The following is an 11,016-nucleotide window of genomic DNA, read 5'->3' as shown; positions in this document are numbered from 1 at the left end:
AGCCTGCAGCTTTCGTCCGTGTCGTCCGGCCCTCCCAACGATGATCTTCCGCGACGGCGGTCCTCCCTAGTGGTGGCCTTCCTCAGTAACGAACTGCTTCGGCCACCAGCGCACCCATGGTGTGGCGGGCTGCTTCCGCTACTGGCGCGGCAGTCGGCCTGCCATGCCCCCGTGCATAGCAGCCAGCCCCAAACACCGACTTGATCTCCCCCCGCCGGCCTTGCTCCAGCCTAGCGAACTGCAGGGGAGCCACCATGGCGGCTTGCCCTGCCCTGCCCTCAATGCTCTATTTGCTCCGGCAAGAAAACATAAGAGAGAATGACACAGGAGACCCACCTATCATTGTCTATTAACGTGAGTTTGAGTAGCCAATTTTAGGTAGTAGTGCTGTAATTAGGAGTAAAATTTAGATAGTACAAAAGTTGGTGGCTACATAAACCGTACTATTGGAGATTATCTAAGGGGCCTGGGTTGTAGATCGGCCTCTATTTAGATGAACTATGACATCTTTTCCCAAAAAAGTAGTGCTAGTCATTGTGTAAAACTCAGCATTGTTGATCTAATATTTGGTTTCTACTATCATGGATGACGTGGTCATGACGATCATGCTTTAGAATAAGGTCTCTCTGACTTGTCCGTATCTTAACGATGTTTGATCTAATGTCAATACAGAGAGATTAAGAGTTTGATTTGTTGATCTGTTGGTCCTCTTTACGACTTGTCATTTTCGTGTCCTTGTCAGAAGCAGTTGCTTGGCTTTTGATGTGACAATCTAGACCTCTTCTTTTGATCTGCTTTATAGCAAGGTATGCCATCTTCAAAACTCTCTTCTAATGATGAAGAATTGTAACCTGTGTTTTTTTTTGGAGGGTTTCTTCAGCCGATATTCTTCACTTCTTCTAGTGAGTACTAGATCTTATTGTGAGCAGCGAGTGGCTATTGTAATCATCAAAGCTTGTTTGGCGAAGGTGTTTGCAGCTATTCTTTTTCTTTATTTGTCTCTTCAATGCGATTTTTAGTTTCGACAGGCAGCGGATGATCGAAGAAAGAAGACAACCCTTTTGATTTAGGCCTTATTTGGCATAACTCCACTTCATCAGTGAAGCTGTTTTTTGAGGCTTCAGCTCTCTGAACAGCTATATCGGTGGAGCTGAAGCCATTTTGGTAAATCGTTTGGCAAAACAGCTCCTTCTTTAAAATATGCCCTCACAGAACGCCACGTAGGAATTAGGATAAGGTGAAGCTTAGAGAAGCCACTATTTTTTGCCTCCTTCACACCTAAAGCTCTGTGAGAGCACGTTTTTGGGACTTCATTGGTGGAGCCATTCCATTTTACTCTGTTTCGCAGAAAACGACTCCGAATGGCTCCTCAAGCTCTGAAGAAACCCTACTAAATGGCGCCTTAACGTACTCTTATTTTTTTAGAGGATGTCGTTTAATATATTTTTGTCCATATATTTGTAGTGACCTTTATTTTTCCTTATGATATATGAGTTGGAGGCACTCTTTTGAGTGTCCTTTTATTTATCTAGAGAGAGAGAGAGCGCGCGCGCGGGGAAGCTAGCCGATTACCATAACTTCCAAAAGGGCAAAAAAGACCGTATGAAACACGACCACAAAAGAGAAATTTCTTTATCACAACATTTTGTGACGGTGCAAATGTCCACTTCTCTCTATCTCATCGGTTCAGCGCAGAGAGGACCGTCCGTACCATTGGAAACGCTCGTGTTCGTGAAAGTCTCTGACGTTTCCATAGAGCCATATACTAGAGAGAGGGGGGGGGGGGGGGGGAACCGGCATGGCGCCCACACTGCGCTGTTTGATCTCGCTACTCGTCGTTGTCAGACGTGGGCGCGGCAACTGTGAGCGACCAGCGACAGGCGAAAAGGAGAAGGAGAACAAGAAAGAGAACGCAGCTCAAATATAGCAGCGCGCGCCCACCAAACAAGTGATACCAGCCACGACGCGCGGCTACGTCGCCCGCCTTGCCTTCCCCTTCCCCTTCCCCCTACACGTCGCATCACGTCTCCACCGGCCGGCGGGGGCCATGCGGCGCGCGGTGCCCGTGCACGCGCGGTACATGTCGGTGTCGTGCCGTCCCGGCGTCGCCTTCGCCTCACCGTAAAGCCCACGGCTCCTCCACCCGCTGCTGCACACCGACGACGCCGCCCCAACCAACGCCCGCTCGCGAGCAGAGCACCACGAGCCACTAAAAGCATCGGCCCCCGACGATCGTCCCCGCCCCATGCGCCCATGGACACGGTCGTGCTCGTGGCCACGGCCGCGCGCCGCCTCCTCGGCGATGGCACCCACGACCATCGCGCCCACCACGGCGGAGGCGCGTCCGCGTCGCCCCCAAGGCCAGGTGCGGCGAGTGTCCCGCTCCCGGCGAGGCCACCGCCGCGGGAGTCGTTCCCTATGCTGCTGCCCGTGTTCATCCTCTTCGTGCTCCTCCTCTGCTTCCTCTCCATCTTCCTCCTGCGCGACCTCCTCCACTTCTTCTCCCTCTGGCTGCGCCGCCGGCGCCGCCTCCGCGCCGCCGGTGGTTCCGACGCCGCGTCCGGCGCCGGCGCCAGCGCCAGCGCCGACGCCACGCCGGACGCGCATGCGCCGCACAAGCCGGCCGGTCTCGACCCCGCGGTCCTCGCCACGTTCCCCACGGTGCGGTGGTTCGAGGAGACGCACCAGCCGGCCGCGTCGGGGCACGCCGAGTGCGCGGTCTGCCTGTCGGAGTTCGCCGCGGGCGACGCGGTGCGCCTGCTCACCGTCTGCCGCCACGCGTTCCACACGGCGTGCATCGACTCGTGGCTCGGCGACCACACCACGTGCCCCGTGTGCCGCTCCGAACTGGACGCGCCGCCTGCCACACGCCGCTGCGGCGACGGCGGACGCATCGCGATCGTGGTAGACGACCACGGAGCCAGCACGGCGGCGGTGGCGGACACCGACCATGCGACATCACCCCCGGCGAGCGGTGGCGTGCAATCGCGCCCTGACCGGTGACATACATCTTGGCTGATCGCCCAGTGCCGGCGGCTTCTTGTTTAGATATCCTTTTCTCTTTTTTCTTTTTCATTTTTTTAGTGTTGTGTACGTGTTAGGTTTGAGAAGATAGCTAGCTCACACGGACGGGGTCTTGCAGGAAATTAGAAATGTGAATTTTTTTGGTATGTGAATTTTCTATATATGCTGAATGAATGAACAAAGCAGACGTTCATACCCAATTACAGATATGTACACGCATGCTAAATCATGCATTGATGGGAGGTAAATATTTTACGAAAATGTATATATTTTCATTAGTCAGAAGATCGGAGTTGTCAATTATATTGTTCATTAGCTGCAGCGTTTTGAGTTTTCAGCTATGGACAGGAGACGCTCGAACCAGCCAACTAGGACTCGGATGATTGATGATAGCCATACATAAACAAGGCTATTCTAAAGTTAGGACAATACTAATTTTAAACTCCATTATGGATGCAGGTGCATTCTTAACTCTAAATAATTAATTAAATGCTGTAGACGAAGGAGCAATAGTATCCAAAAGTGTTTCAGACAAAAAGAAATTTGACATGCCAAAAAGGGAAATGTTATTCATACGGCAAGATATTTGACTAACGGTTCAACGATGAGTATAGTTTTTCTCCATTAGCAACTGGAAAACATAGGCCATCTTTTTTTTATATTACAATTTTATTTTACATATGATAGTAACATATGTATGTGAAACTGTATGGCTTAAGTGCATACAAACCGCATCCTCATATACTGGTAAAATTTTACAAGACGAAGACATTAGACACACCGCATCTTATTTAGTTACCAAAGGTACAAGAGCCCCAACAAGGGGATCTGTAGACCCAAGCGATGAGTCGTTCTTCATCGAGGACTGCCTCTATTCGAGTTCTTTGCCACTATAGATCTGTAGAAGCTCAGGAACCTCACGGTGAATTCTGCCCGGATTGCAGGGTTTAGTTGCTTCATCACTAGGCTGAAGTTCAGAATAAAAAAATGAAATGGAAAGAATTGCTAGTACCTTCAATCTTTATGAAGCATTGGATGGTTTCACCATGGTCACGAACCTCCGTGGCGAAATCTTCTATGTTCATATTTTTCGTTTTCAAATCTGCCTCCGGTGATTTGTTTCCTTTGCGCTGCCCTTTTAGAAACTTGCAGTCTTTAAACTAGCCAGATGGAACCAAACAAAGCAATGTGTGTCAGTCGACACAACAAACAACATGGCGTTCTATTTGCAGGCTTGTAGCTGAAAAATGAAAAAAAAAGAGGAGACGATCATTGCAGATGCTAACACTGGTTACATGGTTCAAGTCCAAGGCCAGTTCATCAACACTGTGCTGGAAGTCTTCATCCTTGTCCCGTTTCAGTTCAGCGACCAGGTGCTACATGTCAAGGGTAAAGGATAACAATTGAATAGTTATACAATCTGGCAATAACAAGCTACTGAAAGAAAGAAATTACAGACTCATAATGAAGCAAAGCTTACAGAGAAAATGAAATGAGGTGACATATCATGTTCAATCAATTTTCTGATCTTTCCCCGGATAACAAACAGTCTGTACGTATAGCAAAACAAAACATCTCTTCACACGTTTAAACATTTTCCCGGAATCACATTTGCTAAACTATGAGACATCAGGGCGCAAGGGATAGCTTACTGCTTTGAACTTGGCTCCTCCATGATATTTTTGGCCACATTAGAGATTTCTTCTTCCCATCCTGTCAAAATAACTTGACCGTCTATGAACGGGTAGCTGCGATTATAAGTGGGGTTATTGATAAATGCAGTTCAGCCACTTCATTTCAGCATTATGCAAAAAGTAATCATGTCAACTAAGGATGAAAACGGAACGGAAATATCCCCAACCGAACCGAACCACTTTCTATATTTGATCCGATCGAATTCGTATTTTCTTGTCCGACTTTATCGTTTTCGTTTTCGTTTTCGTATTTTAGATGTTTCGTATTTCAAATGTAAAAGTAGAAAACAGTTTTGATATTTTTCGACCGTTTTCTACTTTTCTACTTTTAATTTGAAATATTTCGAATTCAAAATTTGGTTTAAACCGAATTTAGTCAACTGTAGGGTCACACAGCCCAATTACAGACTACTCACCATGCATCTGCGTTTTTTCTACTGGTGGCTAGTGCGTTCCTGCTAGCTATTAATTGCTTATTCAATACTTGTATTTATGTGTGGGCTATTATATTAAATACCTAAGACCAAGGATCATGCACTTTTTAATTATTATATGCACTTAAACTTGATCGTGTATATACTTAGTCATGCACTTGGTACTGCATATTGGTATTTCGTATTAGGTTTTCGTATATCGACCGTGTTCGACATAAATCCGATCGAATTGGTTTGTTTTCGAAAGTCTCGATATTTCCTAAGTTCGTATTCGTTTTCGTGTCCGACTTTACCGTTTTCGTTTTCGTTTTCGTATTTCAAATGTAAAAGTAGAAAACAATTTAGGAGTTTTTCGACCGTTTCCGACCGTTTTCATCCTTAATGTCAACAAGGGCCAAAATATACATGCACCTTTGAGATGAATGATCAGTAGCTTCCATAAGAAAGAATGTCATGCAAACACAGTTTGAAACTTAATCATCTCAACAATGACAAAATATACATACACCTTAACTGATGAATGATCAATAACTGTTACGGGAAAAAGGAATGCCATACAAACACAGTTTCAAAACGTAATCATCTGTTAGCCACCTAGGGTGCCAAGTGTACATAAAACTCTTTTCCTAACTTAATTGAGCGGCAGAGCTCCTGCCATTTGCTTTGAAAACGTAATCATCTCAACAATGACAAAATATACATACACCTTAATTGATGAATGATCAGTAGATTTTACGGGAAATGTTCAGAAATCAAGGGGGAGTAAAGTCACATTGTAAAACTATAATACACAATTGTTTTTTTATTCACATGGCAATATCAGCACACATATTCAGATGTTTGAAAGTTTAATGGCTGTGCATCCGAGTTGGTACAGAGGCCGGAATTTATACTTCATCTAAAAAAAATGCAAACCAATATTATGAAAATTCCAAATTCCTACTATCCGAATTTAAAATTTTAGATTCTTATGTATAAAATGGAAGATGAAATATCTACTTAAGGTGCTTACTATGCCTTCCAAGTAGCTTCAAAAGAGCGTATTGCCTGTCGGAGATTATTGCTTGCGCCAACTGTAATTCTCCTAGCAAGATCACGAGGCAGATCAATGCTCTCTTGCATTGCAATGTACTCTAGAACCTTTATTATCTAAGAACAAACCATCTTTCAGCAAACAGTCTAGTGAAATAAGTGAAAAAAAAATCGTAGACATAACACTGGTCAACAAGTTGTGTAGTGAAGTACCTCGTCAAAGGAAGGTGGTTGAAGAGTCACGACCTTACAGAGATGTTTGATGGCTTCAAGATTAGAAGCATCAGAACAGCAGAAAATGATTTTGTTGCACCCGGCATACCTCCCCAAAAACCAACCGATATAATGTTGAAGATCGAACGAGAGCTTATCAGCGTCATGGATAACAATCACTGCATGTATGTAAACAACTGATGCTTGAACACACCATGTAAAAATGCTGCCAAATCAATGCTAAGCATGCAATTGTTTGAAATTCCTAGCTTTATTATCAAAATATTGCATGTTACCTCTGCAGCTCGTATGGTCACAAGCAGAGTTTGGTGATCGGATGGATTCACTCAACAAAGTAGTTATGACGTACTTCTCATAGCCATGTAAATCAGCCAAGCTCACCTCCACATGATGCTCGGAGGTCTTCACTCTTACATCGATGTGCTTTCTAACTTCTCCCTGTATTGTCAAACAGGTAATAGGTTAGTGATGATTCTAGAATTGGTTTCACTTTATGAATTCACAACAATAGCAACAACTTTGTCACTTCAATGAAGGGAACAAGGAACTTGATCACTTTAGTGAAAGTGACAAGGGATTTATAAAATGGGAAACCCGCGTTCTTGCATATAAAATACCTTCAGCTCAAATCTCTTTGTCTGTTCCTCTATCTGCGTCATGTCAGAATGAACCAAACATAAGCAATTGTACGTGAAAACCAAGGTTTAGCCGTTTAGCTTGTTAGATTAGAATAAGGATTAGTAACTTAAGCCAAGTTTGTAATAGTGACCTTGAGATCATTAGGGCCAAAAGCATCCCTTATTAGTGCCAGTACCATACTTCTCTTCCCAACCGCCGGCGGACCTTCAAAGATGAAATGGCTGCACTGGTGTGCAACAAACTGCATGCAACAAACCAACCTGTCCATGTATCAAATTGAAATGAACTTTACCACAATCCTAAAACATGCTCTGAGACGAAACTGCAAACCAACTCAAACTGAAACTGACGAGGTAATGATCTTATGAGTGATTGATTGGTAATTAGGAGTAATAATTTGACTCGGTCCAAAGTAAGAATGTTACGAAAAGCAGCATTTGCAATGTGGTCGTGTGATCACCAGCTGGTAGAGCTCGGCGGCGACGGTCTTGTTGCAGATGAACTCGTTGAGGACATTGGGCCGGTACTTGTCCGCCCACACGTACTTGTCATCGCCCACCACGGCCAATGCGAGGGAGTCGACGAGAGACCGAGGGGACTCGTTGCTCGTGTCCGTCTTCACTGACGGTGACCTCGCTGTCGTCTTGGGCGAAACTCTGAGCCAGGTTCCTCCACCGACGGTAGCCACCGGCGTCGCCCCGTCGCTGCCCCCCGCGCCCTCGCCGGCGGGCATGTCAGCTTCGGCAATGGCTTTGGGCCCCGCCGCCGGCTCCTCTCTCTCCCTCAAAGGCCTCCTCGCGGGGACACTCACGGCGGGCGCCTCGTGGCGCGGCACCACCTCCGCCTCCGCCGCAGCCGCTGCAGCCGGTGCGATCGACGGTCTAGGCCGTGGCGGCGGGCTTGGCGCGCGGCGCCGCGCCTCGAGGTCGCGCGCGACGGCGCCGCCGCCACCGCCCTTGGGCAGGAAGGTGGCGCCCCAACGGTGCAGTTTTATCATGAGCTCAGAGTGCAGCGGCCTGCCGCCCATCTGGCCGGCCGGACGTCCGCAAGCCGGGACGAGGTACGGGAGGAGACCGCCCTGTCCGAAGCCCCCCGGGCGGCGGCGGGCCTCCCGGCGGCGGTCCTCGGCGATCACGGCGGAGAGCGTGGCGCCCGGCGATGGGGCGAGTGAAGGCGACGAGGTTTCCATGCCCGTGGTGATCTGAGCGGGAGGTGGACGCGGCGGTGTGTGCACTGTGTCAGTGTGTGGGCACTGGCACCGGGGTGGCGTGGCGCGGCGCGGTGCGAATAAGAGGTGACGAAACCTATGCACGGCGAGAAGCGCGAGGACGTCGACGGTGTTACCAACGCTACCCAGGCTTCTTGTTTACGTGCAAAAACTTTTTAGATTTTGACACTGTAGCATTTTTGTTTTTATTTGACAAACATTATCTAATCACGAAACAACTAGGCTTAAAAGATTCATCTCGTGATTTACAGGTAAACTATACAATTAGTTATCTTTTTTTATCTATATTTAATGTTTCATGCATGTGCCGTAAGATTCGATGTGATGGAGAATCTTGTAAAGTTTTGAGTTTTTGGGTGTATCTAAACAAGGCCAGTTCACCCAAAAAATCAAAAACTTTTCAAGATTCACCGTCACATCAAATCTTAAAGCACATACATGAATCATCAGATATAGACGAAAATAAAAACTAATTGCACAGTTTACCTGTAAATCACGAGATAAATCTTTTAAGACAGTTAGTCTATGATTAGATAATATTTATCAAATAAAAACGAAAATACTACAGTGTCGAAATCCGAAATCTTTTCGGAACTAAAAAAAGAGCCCTAGTGATGTGCTACGCTGACCGGGACTGGAGCCCCACTCAGATTTCTACGGGACGCTGGAATCATTCCAGGATTGTTCTCTTGTCTTGGTTCTTACACCTATGGTCCCGGTCTCCCGGGCTCCTGGTCTAGCTGCTGGCCGAAATACTCTACACTGGTTGGCCGTAAAAACAGCTGATACTAATGCTGATGTTGATTTATTGTGAGAAAAAATACCACTGTCTAATTATAAAATTAGGTTTTATAAATCATGATCAATGGGTTCGATGATGCAAAATACTATAGCCTTCTTTGATACAGCTCAACTTCATTAGTAAAGTTGTTTTGTTAGAAAATAGCTTCATGAGTAATTTTTTAGATGAAGCTAAGCTACTTTAGAAAAAATGTTTGGTAAAATAGCTTCATCAACTACTTCTTGCGTAGATGGGAGAGAGAAACGAATGAGAGAGCTGTAATAAGCTACTTTTTTTTTAGCTTCATCCTACTCATATTTTTATGAAAAAGAAGAAATTTTTTATGAAAGAAGAAGAAAAACAGCTTCACTCATAAAACTGTTTTTAAAATAAGTATTTAGTAAAAAATAACAGTGAGCTATACCAAACATGGCCTATGATTTGCGGTGGCACAAAGCTTTATGCACGCTTTAGGCATCGTTTGGTTATCCACAAACCGTGCCAGCAACAATTCCTATGATGAAGGCTATTTATATACCATTTGATGACATAGAATAATTGTTGGGTAGATTTTTAACTAATCGAAAAAGCTCTTAGGAGTTGCAGGCAAAACGAAAGCGAGGAATCAACTCTCAAGGCTCGGCCCAAGTGTCTCCTAACATCCAACCCAATACGCCGGGGGTACATAATTGGCAAAGTAAGGATTTATCTGGCCGGCCTTCTCTTAACTCCGACTCTAGCTCCGTGCTACAGTGGTCGAGGAGCTGGAGCTGGAAGAGCCAAAAATAGTGCCTTATTTACTAATTCATTTGGATAAGAGAGAAGACTTCAATGAACAATTTCATCAACAACACATGATTTGAAGGAGCCGGAGTCTTGAGGAGCTCTCCCAAAGGGCCCTTAAGTTGGCCAACACGAGTGTAAGCAGGCAGGCGGTACCGCCGTAGGTGTGTTTTATGGGTTGTGATCTGGTTATTCCTAGTAATAGTTTACATTTTTGGGTAGAGGGATGCTAGAGGGATGGAATCAAACTATGAAAATTCTAATATCTAACAAACAAGAGAAAATGCCATCGCGGTGGAGCTCCGGTGAGACCCTACCACACCCGCGTCGGTCTCCCACTCTCCCACTTTTCCTCCCCCTCCCACTGCTGCTTTCTTCTCCAACTCCAGCAAGAACAGCCACAATGCCCCTGCCTGACATGGCCCGGCCACCTCCACTATCGCCAGGACCCAAAGACGTCCGCCCCCATCCCCACCGCCTAGGCGGCCTACCTTCCCTCAGAACCTCTTCTATGCTCACTGAATTTGGAGAATAAAGAGGGGAGAGGTCGGAGAGGGAGGCCGCTGTTGATATTTGGTAACGCAATAAGGAATTGATCCGCAAGCGCACGGATATCGGTGAGCACTTCACCCGGGAGGTTATCCAGAGTATCGTATTTATATTTTTACCACTGGGAGAAAGCGTGCATCTGACTAACCAAATCTATTGCTACTACCCTTTAGGCTACAAAGAATGTTTCTCGATGTGAGTGATGTATAGAGAAGACTGCAACCGTAGTCTCGTTCTAACCTTGGTAAGGATGATCTACTGTTCTATTGGGAAAGCTTACGGAATCTAGACACCACAAAGGATGTTCGACCCGCACCTATAAACCCTACCCGTCCTGCTAACAAGATGTGGGATGCAAAGGTAACTCGGAAATGTCACGTTCCTCGCTACTACTACGGTCCAGCTAGTTAGGGGATATCTATGAGTACCCTAGCCCAAACACCACATTTACGCTAGCAATGATTACTCTAAACTCAACCGGAAGAGATTAAAGTAAACTCATAAACCAAAGAACAATAAAACAAGAACTTACTAGAATTAGAAGTCAAATTACTGAAGAATCCTAGGAGCAAGCTTTGGGTTAGGAGAACTTGATCCCGTAGGTACAACCTCGGAGCA

General features: G+C 46.0%; 2 protein-coding genes across 2 annotated transcripts; one reads left to right on the top strand and one right to left on the bottom strand.

The window, feature by feature from the left end:
• LOC110431843 (RING-H2 finger protein ATL80-like) lies at nt 1,842-3,285 on the top strand. The gene has a single exon (XM_021451523.1). The coding sequence runs from the start codon at nt 2,254-2,256 to the stop codon at nt 3,001-3,003; it is 750 nt and encodes a 249-aa protein (XP_021307198.1). The 5' UTR covers nt 1,842-2,253; the 3' UTR covers nt 3,004-3,285.
• Nucleotides 3,880-8,246, bottom strand: LOC110432211 (replication factor C subunit 5-like). Its single transcript, XM_021452197.1, has 11 exons — nt 7,518-8,246; nt 7,188-7,298; nt 7,036-7,068; nt 6,694-6,856; nt 6,398-6,576; nt 6,165-6,301; nt 4,677-4,772; nt 4,505-4,574; nt 4,311-4,400; nt 4,037-4,154; nt 3,880-3,953 (listed from the first exon to the last, which is right to left on the bottom strand). The coding sequence occupies exons 1-11, from the start codon at nt 8,244-8,246 to the stop codon at nt 3,880-3,882; spliced, it is 1,800 nt and encodes a 599-aa protein (XP_021307872.1).

The sequence above is a fragment of the Sorghum bicolor genome, chromosome 1 (genome assembly GCF_000003195.3).
Source record: "Sorghum bicolor cultivar BTx623 chromosome 1, Sorghum_bicolor_NCBIv3, whole genome shotgun sequence".
Taxonomy (NCBI): domain Eukaryota; kingdom Viridiplantae; phylum Streptophyta; class Magnoliopsida; order Poales; family Poaceae; genus Sorghum; species Sorghum bicolor.
The sequence above is the reverse complement of the archived record's forward strand: the minus strand, read 5'-3'. Positions and strand labels throughout refer to the sequence as shown.

What these genes read in the sequence shown, in the direction of transcription:
- LOC110431843 (XM_021451523.1), top strand. Translation starts at nt 2,254, where the DNA reads ATGGACACGGTCGTGCTCGTGGCCACGGCCGCGCGCCGCCTCCTCGGC.
- LOC110432211 (XM_021452197.1), bottom strand. Translation starts at nt 8,246, where the DNA reads ATGGAAACCTCGTCGCCTTCACTCGCCCCATCGCCGGGCGCCACGCTC. An exon ending in AACCACCTTCCTTTGACGAG is followed by an intron (nt 6,302 to 6,397) that starts GTACTTCACTAC and finishes GTTTGTTCTTAG; the next exon opens with ATAATAAAGGTTCTAGAGTA. An exon ending in GAAGCTACTTGGAAGGCATA is followed by an intron (nt 4,773 to 6,164) that starts GTAAGCACCTTA and finishes TTATAATCGCAG; the next exon opens with CTACCCGTTCATAGACGGTC.